This window comes from Podarcis muralis, chromosome 5 (assembly GCF_964188315.1).
Source record: "Podarcis muralis chromosome 5, rPodMur119.hap1.1, whole genome shotgun sequence".
Lineage (NCBI taxonomy): Eukaryota > Metazoa > Chordata > Lepidosauria > Squamata > Lacertidae > Podarcis > Podarcis muralis.
The window spans coordinates 37429839-37442465 of NC_135659.1; the positions used below are offsets into that span (position 1 = coordinate 37429839).

General features: G+C 40.7%; 1 protein-coding gene across 1 annotated transcript in view; it reads right to left on the minus strand.

The window, feature by feature from the left end:
• Positions 1 to 12627, minus strand: part of TNNI3K (TNNI3 interacting kinase) — a 150626-nt gene that overhangs the window by 39913 nt on the left and 98086 nt on the right. The window contains exons 18-21 of the mRNA XM_077928586.1: positions 11696 to 11748; positions 9548 to 9600; positions 8043 to 8175; positions 3552 to 3661 (exon numbers count right to left, since the gene is read on the minus strand). Of these exons, the coding sequence (XP_077784712.1) occupies positions 3552 to 3661; positions 8043 to 8175; positions 9548 to 9600; positions 11696 to 11748 (349 nt within the window). The remainder of the gene's footprint in view (positions 1 to 3551; positions 3662 to 8042; positions 8176 to 9547; positions 9601 to 11695; positions 11749 to 12627) is intronic.

A 12627-nucleotide genomic window follows, 5' to 3' on the forward strand; every position in this document is an offset into this window, starting at 1 on the left:
TCAACATGCCCCCACAACATTCTCACAGCTTCTGTGTCCCTCCATCCCTGCTTTATTCAAACATCTGTTGTTGTTTGAAAATGCCCTTTTAAAGACTGCCTTCCCATTTGCTTCCCTCTCCTGCCCTGACTTCCAGCAAATCCAGGCTTGTGATAAGACAGTACAAATTATCCAATGGAGAGTGCGAGCTCTGACTTCATGCAAATCAAGATTGTGATGCAGCACGACAGATCCTCCAATGGGGGCTGCATAATGACAGTGTTACTTTTTATGTATGCACTTTTAATAAAATAGATTAGATATAGAGTCACTATATGTACCTTTTAGGAGGGTAGAATTTGATAGAGGTATCGTTTTGCTATATGTAGAAATGGACAAAGGGTTTTCAAAAGCCTATCCCCCTGCTAAATACTGTTATAGATCAAAACTTGAGGGGCAAACCCAAATTTGGAGAGACTGTTACTCAATATGTTAATTCTTCACCCCACTGCCTAGATGAATATGAATCTGCAGTAAGACATCTGTGCATCCTCAGCTTGGGGATATTTCTCCATTAAAATTCTCCTCTACCAACCAAGCAGGATTGTTGGTCTTTATAATATGTGTGACTATAAGAAATAGTGAAATAATTTGATAGTATATTACTAAGGTTGCTTCCACAAATGCCCCTAGGTTCTCTGGAATGGCTGCCTTCTGTTCACTCACTTTTTATGGAGAACCTAGATAACATCCAGATAACATTACCATGCCACTACAGACCAGTGTTTTTTATGTTCATCCTTCCATATTTTTCAGACCTGATTTTTTACAATAAAAAATAAGACACAGTTGCAGGACCCAGTGTGGTCAAGTGAAGCACCACTGAGCCTTTCAAGAAGGCAGAAAGCAACAATATCCTGTAAGAACCCTTCTGGGGAATTGCTTGCAGCATCTTCACAGATGAGCTTCTGTTCCTGGCTGTGTGAGTGTGTGTGTGTGTGTGTCTGATGATGTGGAAGCTGGGCAAACAGCTGGCTTCTTAGTCTGCTCCTTCTGTGGCCAGAACAGGAGTAGAAAAGGAGGCCTGTCTCACACTTTGTACTGAGACTGGCTAGTTTCCACCACGGAAGAAGCATTTTTGGTACTTATGGCTTGTGCATCAGCAACATGCCATATCCAGTCACAAAATGGTGGTGGTGATGGGGGAGGAATACTGGGAACAACTGACTGGCTTGTTTACCAGCATGAACTCTTTAGATCTGTATTATATTTGTATCTCAATTTTCCTTCAAGGAGCTCAAGGTGGCATACATAGTTCTCCCCCTCTCCACATTAATCTCTGTGACATAAGTTAGGCTGAGAGCTGGTGACGGACCCAAGGTCACCCACCCAGTAGGCTTTGTGGCTAAGCAGGGATGTAAACCACAGTCTCCCAGATTCTAACCCAACACTACAACCATCACACCACTCTAACTATGGGGGAGACTGGTTCTTTGGCACTTGATCTGAACGTGGGGAGTGACCCTTACTGAGCTATGAGGAGTTTCTCTCTCTCTCTTCTGCAAGCCTGCTGGGATTAAGGAAAGGGCAATGGAAGGGTATGGAACATGCATCTAATCTACTTATTTTAAATATTTATTTTAAAAGTTTGCTTGTGTTTTTTTCTTTTCTTTCGGCAAGCTCAGGTCCCCTCCCTTTTACCTGATATTTGTCAGCTAGGCTGGGCCAGTCTGGGAAGGAAGTTAGTGTCTTCCCTTATTATCTCCCTTGTCATCTAGACTGTCTGTTGCCAAGTCGGCACAACTGTTCTAACCATGGCACCCTGCCATCGTGAAGGTTGTTTTAATTTCTAATATCTGTTAATTAAAATATGGAGTTTTTAAAATAATCGAAAGTGAAAAACCAGAGAAAGTAGAAAAACAACGTATGTCTCTTGACGTGGCATGCCAGATTTGCTCTTTTATGCAGAGATAGTTTTAATGGTTTTTAAACAATAGGTGGAGCTATCTCTTCTAGTTGCCCCACCATGAAATAAAATAAATATGAAAATAATCAGCTAAAGAGTATCCAGATATCCAGAAATCCAGTAGTAACAAAAGGCTTTAAACAGATCTGAAAGGCTCTTGATTATTATTAAGGTTTTGGAAAATAAATATCTTATTACCATATCAACAATCTACGACTGATCTCTTGCAGAAGCTGATATATTATCATCTAGGTTTAGCTTTTCTGTTTTCCAAGGGAAGGAGGAGTAGGATGCACAGAGATGAAGTCAAGGAGAAGCCAGAAGGGAAATGGCAGTGGTATTTCACAGACTGTACAGAAAGAAGAGAATCCGACTGACAGCTGGACTAATCTGGGCTACTTTCTCACTTCTGGCTAAATCAATGTGTTGTATGACAGGTCACTCCATATCTAGGTTACTAACCTTTTTCTTTTTCTTTGCTGGCCTTCCTCCTTTGGCTTCATAGCCGGATGGACAGAAATTTAGCAGATGAGTTTTCCTGGCATGGAGATCAGTTGCAGAAAAAGCTTCACCTGCTAAAATTCTGGGTATGGAACAGCTGCTAAAAGACACAGGAGGAGGGGCAGGAAAAAGTGACAACCGTAGCAGTAGCTTGGTGCCATTTTGTGCATCCTATTGAAGAATGCCTAAACCAAACCAGCCCTGCTGGTTGAAACTGAAGTGTACATGCCAGTGCAAATGACAGCTCTGTACTTTAGTATCAGATTATAGACAGGAAGCACTGCAGGCCAAGGCACTGGGCTCCTCTGTCCCCAACCCCCAAGACAATTGAAGGACAATGTAGACTGATTTTGGATCGAAACAGGCCACAACTTTATTGAATATACAGGAAAGAGGTTTGGCTTGCGCATGGGGCAATTAATTACTTCCGGCCCGCCTGCCGGAAGTGATGCCACAGGTCAATCCCAGAGCTGGGCTTCCTGAGACTTACATCAAATAGGGTGACCCCTGCAGGAATTGCCATCTGAGGGCGTTCCATTGGCCCTGGCCCCTGACTGGGCATAAGGGCATAGGCAACACCAGATTCCTTTAATGGGATACCCCAGCATTGCGAGGAGAGACAGAGACAACAACTTCCCTTCCATCAAAGACTAAGATTGCCCCAATGCCCAAACCCAGTTGTGACAATTGTCATGAGTAGTGATCATCACAGCATGGTGGGTGTCCAGCTTTGGGTAACTAGCATGTCAATAATTTGCTGGTCATCCACAAAAGCACTACTCTCTCTGGACAAAGCCAGTGACTAGGAATCATATTTAGTAGGTCCAACAGTCAAATCTTCATTTGGGCACAACGTTAACAAAACCATCTGTGATCCCACCCACCCCTGTTTTCTTTTTGTATGTGCGCCTGCAGGGAAATATCAGCAGAAAACAGATTAACACTACAGTTTCTATATCCTTTCATGAAAGAAACTGAAAATCAAAGCAATGGATCTAGGCCTCAGGTGTCCAAAGTTTAAATGAGCAGGCAGTTCTGCTTTCTATTCTTCATCAAGGAACAGTGGCATATATTGCTTGGAAAATTAAGAAATGGGGCCACTTACCTCAGGACATGCATTCCAGCCCCTCATTAACAATGATGAGATGGGCTTGGGAATTGAGTAGCCTATTGGAGGCCTGATGTGATGGTAGGCCATGTCTGCTGCTGCAGCCGCTGTAAATAAGAAAAAGACAAGGAGGAGGAATTATTGTCCCTCCAAAAATGCAGGTGAAGGAAAAGAAGCCAACAATTAAAGTCAGTCCTCAGTAGCACTGCCTTCAACCAATTTTTATGGGCGTTACTCCTGGAGTGGCCTTTCATTTGCACTCTGTATGATTACTTATGAACCCGGTAGGAAGTCAACATCTCTTAACAAGAGGAACAAATGGAGGAAGAGTTTAATCCAGGTATATATTATCTGATTTAGTGAATATTCCTTCAAATGAGCGATGTTTGTAGAGACTCCCCTTTCCTCCGCTTCTCTCAGTTATTCACTCATTGATGAAACTATGCCGCAGTAATTTCTCCAATCAGCATGAGATTTCGGAATGATAGCATCAAACTCAGGCTGGTACACATTTAAATTTTGTATGTACTTGGTATTCTTGCCATCTGTTACCATGTTATGAGATGGGTAGGCTGCAGTTAGTCCCTGGTAGATGACCAATTAATCATAGTGAATTATATCTAGTAGGTCTTAATAGGTAAGGCTGCAGCTATCCAGCAATAAATATATACTTACCGTCTGGTACAGCAGCAAAGGACCTAAACATTATGCACTTATGCACAAGTCCTGAGCTGCAAATCAGGCATCCACGTTTGAGGTGCCTGGTTTAACTGGAATCTAAACTTTTCTGTTAGGTTCAGTATTTCTATTCATCATACAACTACTCAAGTGGGGTTTGCCATGCAACTATTACAGATAATGTAAGAAATCTAAAGAGGGTTCTGGACACTTGCATGGCCATAGTCTATGCCCCTGTGGTCTCTCCAAGAACCAAATGACCTCTTTACAGCCACATAGTAATGCCCATTTTAAAAGGAAGCTACTCCGACATTCCCAAATGGTTTAATCTCTCAGATTTAGACTAGTCATTATGTGTAATTCATCTTCATGGCAGATCTTTAACTACCCAACGTGGGCTGCCTCTGATTGATAAACACTATTGCTGTAGTCTAATTGGTTGGCACTTAGTGCTTAAGTAATGGGTTGTTACCTTTTTATTTCAATTATGCCTGCATTATAAAACCTAAACAGTTTCTCAGCTACATGGCCTATTCACTCTTCTTTTCTTTCTAATGTGCTTGTTTTCCACCTTCCCATCTGGCTCCCTGAATTATTTTTAAAAGTTGAAAAATTCATCACGGTTCAGCACTCCAGCCAAGCTGCATTTCTTTTTAAAAGATTGTTATGTTAACATCTGGGGTCAAAAGGTGCTTTGTGGTTAATCTTAGCTTTCTGCAAATCTTATGCATTTATATCTGTAAAAAGTGAAAGTACAGTTTCCCTTTGCTTCTGGAAGCTTTCAGAAGAGTCATGAAATGTTTAGTAATTGGAATCCTGCATCCATATACCCTCCAACATCCTACTGATCAGAACTGGGATGCTCATTTTTCGATCCCAAGCACTTGTAGGATCCAGCTGCCTCTCGCAAGAACATGAGAAACGAGTGTCTTTTGGTCCAGTGCTCTGGCACAAATCAGCTGATTCATGCCAGAACACTGGACCAAAAACTGGGACATCCCATGATCCAATCATAACTTCTGAAATTATGGGATATCCTGGTCAACTTGGGACGGGTGAGGGGTATGCATCTCTTCTGGATTTGACAGCTGGCAAACAAGAGAAATTCACAGGGAAGGACATGAGACAGGGTCCAGACCAGGTAATGACCTACCATCTGAGGGGGCCACTCTTGGTTCTCACCTGGACACAGAACCTAGCTTGAGCCTGGGGCAGGGTACACTCAGATCTTGCAGAGTTGCACATAAAGGGAGCCTTAGACCATCCTGGTATCATGCAAAGGTGCCTGGGATTGTCTCTTAAGCTGAATGCCTATTCCAGTGATTCACAAACAATTACATGGGCCCCACCGATGGGCCTTGAGGCACTTTCAGGTGGGCCTTAGTGCTACATTCTGCCCAGTGCCTCCTTGCTTGCTCGCCATGCCCACTAGCCCTGCTAATGCCAGCACCAGCAACTCTTTCTAAGTTGACTAAGTGAGGCCGGGAGACAGAAGTTCAGCAGGGGAAGAGGGAAGGAATGTCTCTGTTAAGTTGTGGGTGAACATATCAGACGACACAACAATTCTTCAAACAGCTCTTGTTTATTCACAGGCCACAACAAAACTGAACTGAAGGGTTCAGCCAGCCTGCTTATATAGAGCTCCACTAGAACGCAACAGTAACCATTTTCTGTAACTATCCAATCACTGAACATCACTTTCAATCCCTTATTTGCATATGTGGACCTGAGTGAAAACTATCTACAGTATCCCCTTGCTGGCCCAGGGTGAGAACTTCAGTACATAACAGTCTCCCTCCTCTGAAGGGCCTGGAGAGGTATTAAAGTAAATTAGAAAGTGAGATAAAATGTCATTACATTGCAATGATTATACAAACTGGGAATAGAAAAGAAGAGGACAAGGAGGAAGAAATGAATGCAAAAAGATTAGGGGGGAGGGATGGAAGAAACTAGCAGGAAGGCAGAGATAAAGTTCAACCTGAGTATGAAAGGAAAATGTGAGAAGAAATCATAGGAGGTGGATCAAAATATTTTGAGAAGCATGTAGAGGTGGGAAGAGAGAAAAATCAAATATAAAGCCTTCTCCACTGGATTTTTTGGATCAGCACATTTTGCCCCAAATGGGAAGGCTAGGTCAGAACACCTTCAGAGAAAATGTCTGTGCTTAGCTTGTGGAAAGCCGAGCTATGGAACTACAAGAAAAATGTTCTGGCAAATGTATCACTCTAGAGCACATACTTGAATTTTTAGGGGGTGGGAAATGTTATTGTAAATTCTGAAATCAGATTGTGACAACATTTTATCCTCAACAAATCAGTAAAAGAAATGATAGAAACTAAAAAAAGAAAAAGAAAAAGCTTAAGGATGCAGAAATTCCTGCAAACAAAAATGTATTAATGCTACAATACCCAGTAAAGCCACCAATAAAAGAAAATAGTATGTGGTGTTTTTTTTTTAAAAGGTGTAGGGAGAGAAAGCAAAAAGCATTGAACTAGTAAAATGATCATAATTCCATAAGTGGCAGAAGAGATGTGAATCTTGTTTTAATAAGATCTCCGGAGTATTTGGGAAGAGGAGAATTTTCTCCGGCTTTCCACCAACCAAGAACGAGCAAATAGGGTCAATAAATATATAACTTTAAATGCATCAGAGGAATAATGACTTTGAAAAGCTAAGCACCCTGGCTGTCTCAAATGGGAAAATGGAATGAATGGCTGTTGCACAAGACAAGTGAAGCTAATTAGTGAGAATCAATGGAGTCATGCTTAGAACAGGAAAGTTCAGGGGAATTCTCCAGACTGCAAGCTTCTCGGTGTTTAGAAAGTGCCTGGCCCTGTTAAAGTACTTGACTGTAAATAACAACAAGCACGAACCTGATAAAACTTTCAATAGGAGGAGGCTGCTGGGCAGAGGGAAGGAGACACTTTTGGATTCCTCTGGAACTCTCCTTCCCACGCCTTTTCTGCTATGTCCCTCTGCAAGTCAGCTCCAGGGAGCCTACTTGGAGCATTTCCCTTGCCTGAAGACCACTTTCCCCACGTTTTCCCCCCAGGTTCAGTGGGTGTGTGGAGCATCTAGTCCCTGTGCAGTTGGCCAAGTAAGCACCTGAACCTGATTGCATCCAGCAATAACTGGAACAGCAAAAGAACTCTCAACCCCCAGCAAACAGCCCCATTTTGATGTAGATTAAAGGGCCATTTAAAAAATGAAGTTCAAGTACATTCTGAATCGGCATTCATTAGAAACTGGAGCAGTTTTCTGCTGCATTTGGTAGCTCATTCAATGCACAGTTTTGGCTCTAAAGGTTTCCCAGTGGAGAGTAAATGGCTGTGATGTCACACTGTGTCAAGACGACCTGGCTATGATGTCACCCTGGGTCAAGACAATCAGGGCACCTTTGCTCACAATGGCTTTGTTGCTTTGATGGCAAAGCGTTGATCTCCTTGTTTCGCAGTACATTTTCAGCGATGCATGCATGAAAAAAATATACTGTATTAACATTCTAGTAAGCCTGAAACACCTCAGGCATCTGATAAGCTTAGTTTGGAGAAAGCACCTTAGGGTAAAAGCTAGTACAGACTCTTAAGTTGCCTGCATAATTCTTTTTCCTTGACGAAACATTGATTTCAGCGTACTGTGGCTGACTGCAAAACACCGGCTTTACAGTTCTACGTGGAAACGGAAAGCCCACGATGCAAAATTAAAACAAATACACATTTGACTAAAAGCTGAGTTAGTGTTATACAAAGCAGCTTCTTTGTTGTGCACCAGAAAGAAGCAATCTTGATGCTAGCTTGCTGTGCATCTTACCTGGTTTGAGGTGAGCAAATGGAATTTCCCCTGTTAACAGTTCCCAGAGACACAAGGCATAGCTGAAAACATCGGCCTTTATAGTGTAGCGAGTACACTGTGTGAATACTTCAGGGGCCATCCAGCGCAGGTTCTGTACATCAAGACAACATCAATAATGCATTAATGGTATGTTTTGTTTCTTCACAGGGGCACCGATTCTCCAGCTTCATTTCTCTTTGCTTTCTGGCAATATGTTCACAAAACAATTCTCTTAATAGGAAGGGAGAATGGTGATCAGATTGTTCCTGCGCAACAGATTCCCAAGTCTTTTATTGAGTTTCAAACTGCACTGTGGGCTTCACTTCATGCATAAAACCAGGATGCTCTTCCATACCCTACAATATTTCTCCAATAAAAACAGGGGTGTCCTATATAATAATAATAATAATAATAATAATAATAATAATAATAATAATAATAATACCCTACCCATCTGACAGGGTTGCCCCAGCCACTCTGGACAGCTCCCAACATATAAAAACATAATAAAACACTAAACAGTAAAAAAAGCCTCCCTATACAGGGCTGCCTTCAGATGTCTTCTAAAGGCTGTATAGCAGGCTTCCTCAACCTTGGCCCTCCCGATGTTTTTGGCCTACAACTCCCATGACCCCTAGCTAGCAGGACCAGTGGTCAGGGAGGATGGGAATTATAGTCTCAGAACATCTGGAGGGCTGAGGTTGAGGAAGCCTGCTGTATAGCTATGTCCTTTGCTTGGGGGTTGCATAGCTCCAACATTTCTCCAATGAAAATAGAGATGTCCTAAGAAAAATAGGATATTCCGGGATCAAATCAGAAACCGAGATGGCTTCTGTAAATCCAGGGCTGTCCCTGGAAAATAAGGACACTTGGCGGGTCTGCTCTTGGCAGCTCCTAGTCTGAGAGAAGGAAGTAAAGTTTCAGTGGCGGCACAACAAGGGGTGGGCAACAGTGATGCTCTGCATTGGTCAGGAGCTTCCATTTACATTTCCTGAAATGTCCTGAGGTGATACTATGTTGGAGGCTATGTTCAGAATGGAGGCTCCATTCTCTGGTAAGCCAACACCCCAAACCTTTTCAAAGAATTCTCAGTACAAAACAACAATCCCTCCCTCTTAGAGTTCTTCATGAAAGCTCAGAAAAACAATTACAGTGCTGGGGGCCGGGGGAACTTACCCATCAACAGTCTGAAGATGATTCTGAATTCCTAATACAAGAACTACTAATATAAGTAGCAAATTCTAATGCCAATTACTGTTGCAGACTAGAAATTCATTTCTGAGTGCAAAGCAGAGAGAACATTTTGTACCCACTAATCATCATTGATCTCAATTGACATGGCAAACAAATGGCATACACTGTCATTATACAATAGCATGTATGTTGGAAGAAGAAAATCCTAATCTTATTTCTTGCTCCTTGGCTAGATTTTCATATACATTTGATAGTACTTATTTGTAACGAGAGAGAAAGAATAGGCAAACCCCAGGTTGTTTTGTCATATTATCTTCATCCAGAGACTGCAGAAATCTGGATTCTGGGATGTAAAAGCAAAACAAAAGGGAGGGAGAGCAGTTAAATAAGTATCACTGAGTACAGGATAACCAAAGTATTTAAAAAAGAACAAAAATGCATATATATTTGTAAGTTGTATACAGTTCAAGTGGAAATACAATGACATCATGCCATTGTTTGTCAAGGACAGCATTCATTAAGAGGCTTGCATTAAATAATTAATATTTGTATTTGAATACTTCAGTTATTCAAAATCAGATTTACATCCACCACCAAAAACATGGATGCCCTGCCAGAAGCCATCAGCATGATGTCATACTAGCATCTCTCAAAAACTCAAGCCAGCCTATATATAGGCTTTTAAGAGGCTGGTTTTATTTTTGAACCAATGGATTTTTCTGCATCATTGCAGATAAGGAAGATCATTGGATTACAAAACATAGATTTGCATTGCCTGTTTAAAATTATGATCGGAACAGGAGATCAGTAATCAATAGCTTTTGTCCACCCCCACCCCCAAATTCCATTTGTTCCCCACCGGATATGTGACCAACAGTAATTACCCAGCTTATAATCACAGTATATCAAGATCTTATATAGCATGAGCATGCTCTATTTGCCTACAAGCTAGTTTTTTCTGGCTTTGACCCCATATATAGTACATCTAAAACATATGTGGGAAGGTAGCAGATAACAGGATTGGGAATAAGATGAGCAGGGCAACTGCAGAAGCCATATAATAACCTGGTATTGTGACTCAAGAACAACAGGAATGAAAGTGTAACAAGATCTAATGACATTGCAAATGAATCTCTCTCTTTCTTTTCAGAAACTTTATATATCTGATCGTCCTGAGAAATATGTTATTCAGGCCTTTGTACCATGCCAAACTTGACCCGATATTGAAAAGCCTCTTTAACTATCCCTGAACTGGGGAAATAAAATAATAATGCCCCTGATCCAGGTGCCTTTACAGTTGAGGATTATAGATATTCCTGAATAAACTTGAACATCTCTTATGGGAGATACTGAATGAAATTATTTCAAGTTATATACTCCTCAGAACATGGGAATTGGCAAGAATGGTGGTTATACATAAAAACAGCCAGCTAATTCCAGCCATATTGTCCTATAGCATTATTGAATCAGGATTTTAAATTGTGGAGCACCATCCTTGCAAATAGATTAAATACAACAAATAAATACACTGGAGATGATCAGACCAGATTTATTAAAGAATGCAAATTATCTTCAAACATTCATGAAGTGTTACATATCAATCATATTATCAAGTAAACAAAACAACCTTGTGAAATATTATTTCTGGGTGCTGAGAAAGTTTTTGACAGTTCATTGATGGGTGCCAAAATGATCAACTGTTATAACTGGAAGATAATGAAGAAACTAACTTTTAATAGTTAATTAAGGTTTGGGATATTGTCTGTATGGTTAAGTTCACAAATATGGGGAGAAGTGGAAAAGGATGCCAGCCAGATAACATTTTTTGGTGGAAAAATAGAGTGTCTTTGTAATTTATTGTGGCAACAAGGTTCACGATAACGTAAACCCATTTATATTACTTGGAAATTTATGACTTCCATTTGTTCTACTTGATTCTGGTATGGAAATTTGTTCTTTGTTTTTAGATCTGGATATCTGATTCCCACCTCCCCAACCCCTTTTACAGATTTATCTGTTTTGTTTTTTCCCCTTCTGTTTATTAAACTGAGTGTAAGTAAATAATTTAAACTTAATAAAGAAAAGAAAGCAAACTACATCAAAGGCTTCACTTGTTAGCCTACCACATAAAAACAACTGAACTCTAATAATGCAAGAGATACAATACATTAAACATCATTGTGGCTTCCTCATCTGTGGCTTATGATATCCAACCATCTTCCACATAATGGCTACCAATTCTGCCCTAGAGCAGGGATGGGCAAGAGGTAGATCAGGGTCTACTGGTAGATGTCATAATTTCCAATAGATTGACAAGGATTAGTGATTCCTAATTGTTTAACAACAGTAGAGCAGATCTTGCAGTCCAAAGTCTGCTCATCCTTGCTATAGAGGTTACAAAACATACTGGGGTTTTCTTTTAGTTTCCAATCTCTTACCTCCAAAATCAGCAACAACAGCATGACCATCTTCGTACAGGAGGATATTGTGACTGTGGAGAATAATAAATTGTTAGATTGGTCACCTGAATGGTATTGTCTTCAAAATGGATGTGTGCAACATGATCAGGAATTTTAGACTGTTTTCTGCTCTCTCTTATATTACACCGAAACAGAGTCTTAGGTTTAGTTTTTAGCTACACCCTACAGCTATTAACATGATTCAAAAATTGTCCAATATCAAAAAAATGGAGGGTGAAAAAAATCCTGACAGTTTAGTAAGTCCAAATGTCAGAGTCATTCTCTAATTAGTAGTAGAACAAGTACATCTCCTAATTAGTGGAAGATCATCTGTAACAGGTTTATTAATTATGTGACAGCATTACCTAGAAGGAATGAAGATGATGACATTTTGGACTGAACCCAGTGATAACCTTTCAATAAAATCAGAAGGCCTGATTATCCTCTCAGTTCAGCTCCACTCAGATAAAGTGGACTACTCCTAATTTACAATGGCATAAATGAGCCCAGGAAAAAGCCCATGGAATCCAGCTGTGAGCAGGCTACTGCCAGCAACTGTAAGATGCTCATAAGGAGGATATTTTGGACCGATCTCAAAAGGCTAATTTCCATTTTTTCCTCCCTATTTAATTTGACAGACAATCATTGTCCTTTGATTTTGTTCATTTCCCTTTCTACTTTGCATAAGAAAGCTTGTAGCCCCGTAAAGGATTTACATGAATCTTATCTCTTTATGATGAGGTAATCTTCACAATCATCTCCTCATTAGACCCCCATCGAGCAGGGCCTTGGGAACATATTTGGCATGTAATGGTGGAAATCTCCACCAACCTATTCAATGAAGATTCAGAATGGCTTGGTAGATGGTGGCAACAGGACCTAACAAACATTATGCACCTTCTGTCAGGCTT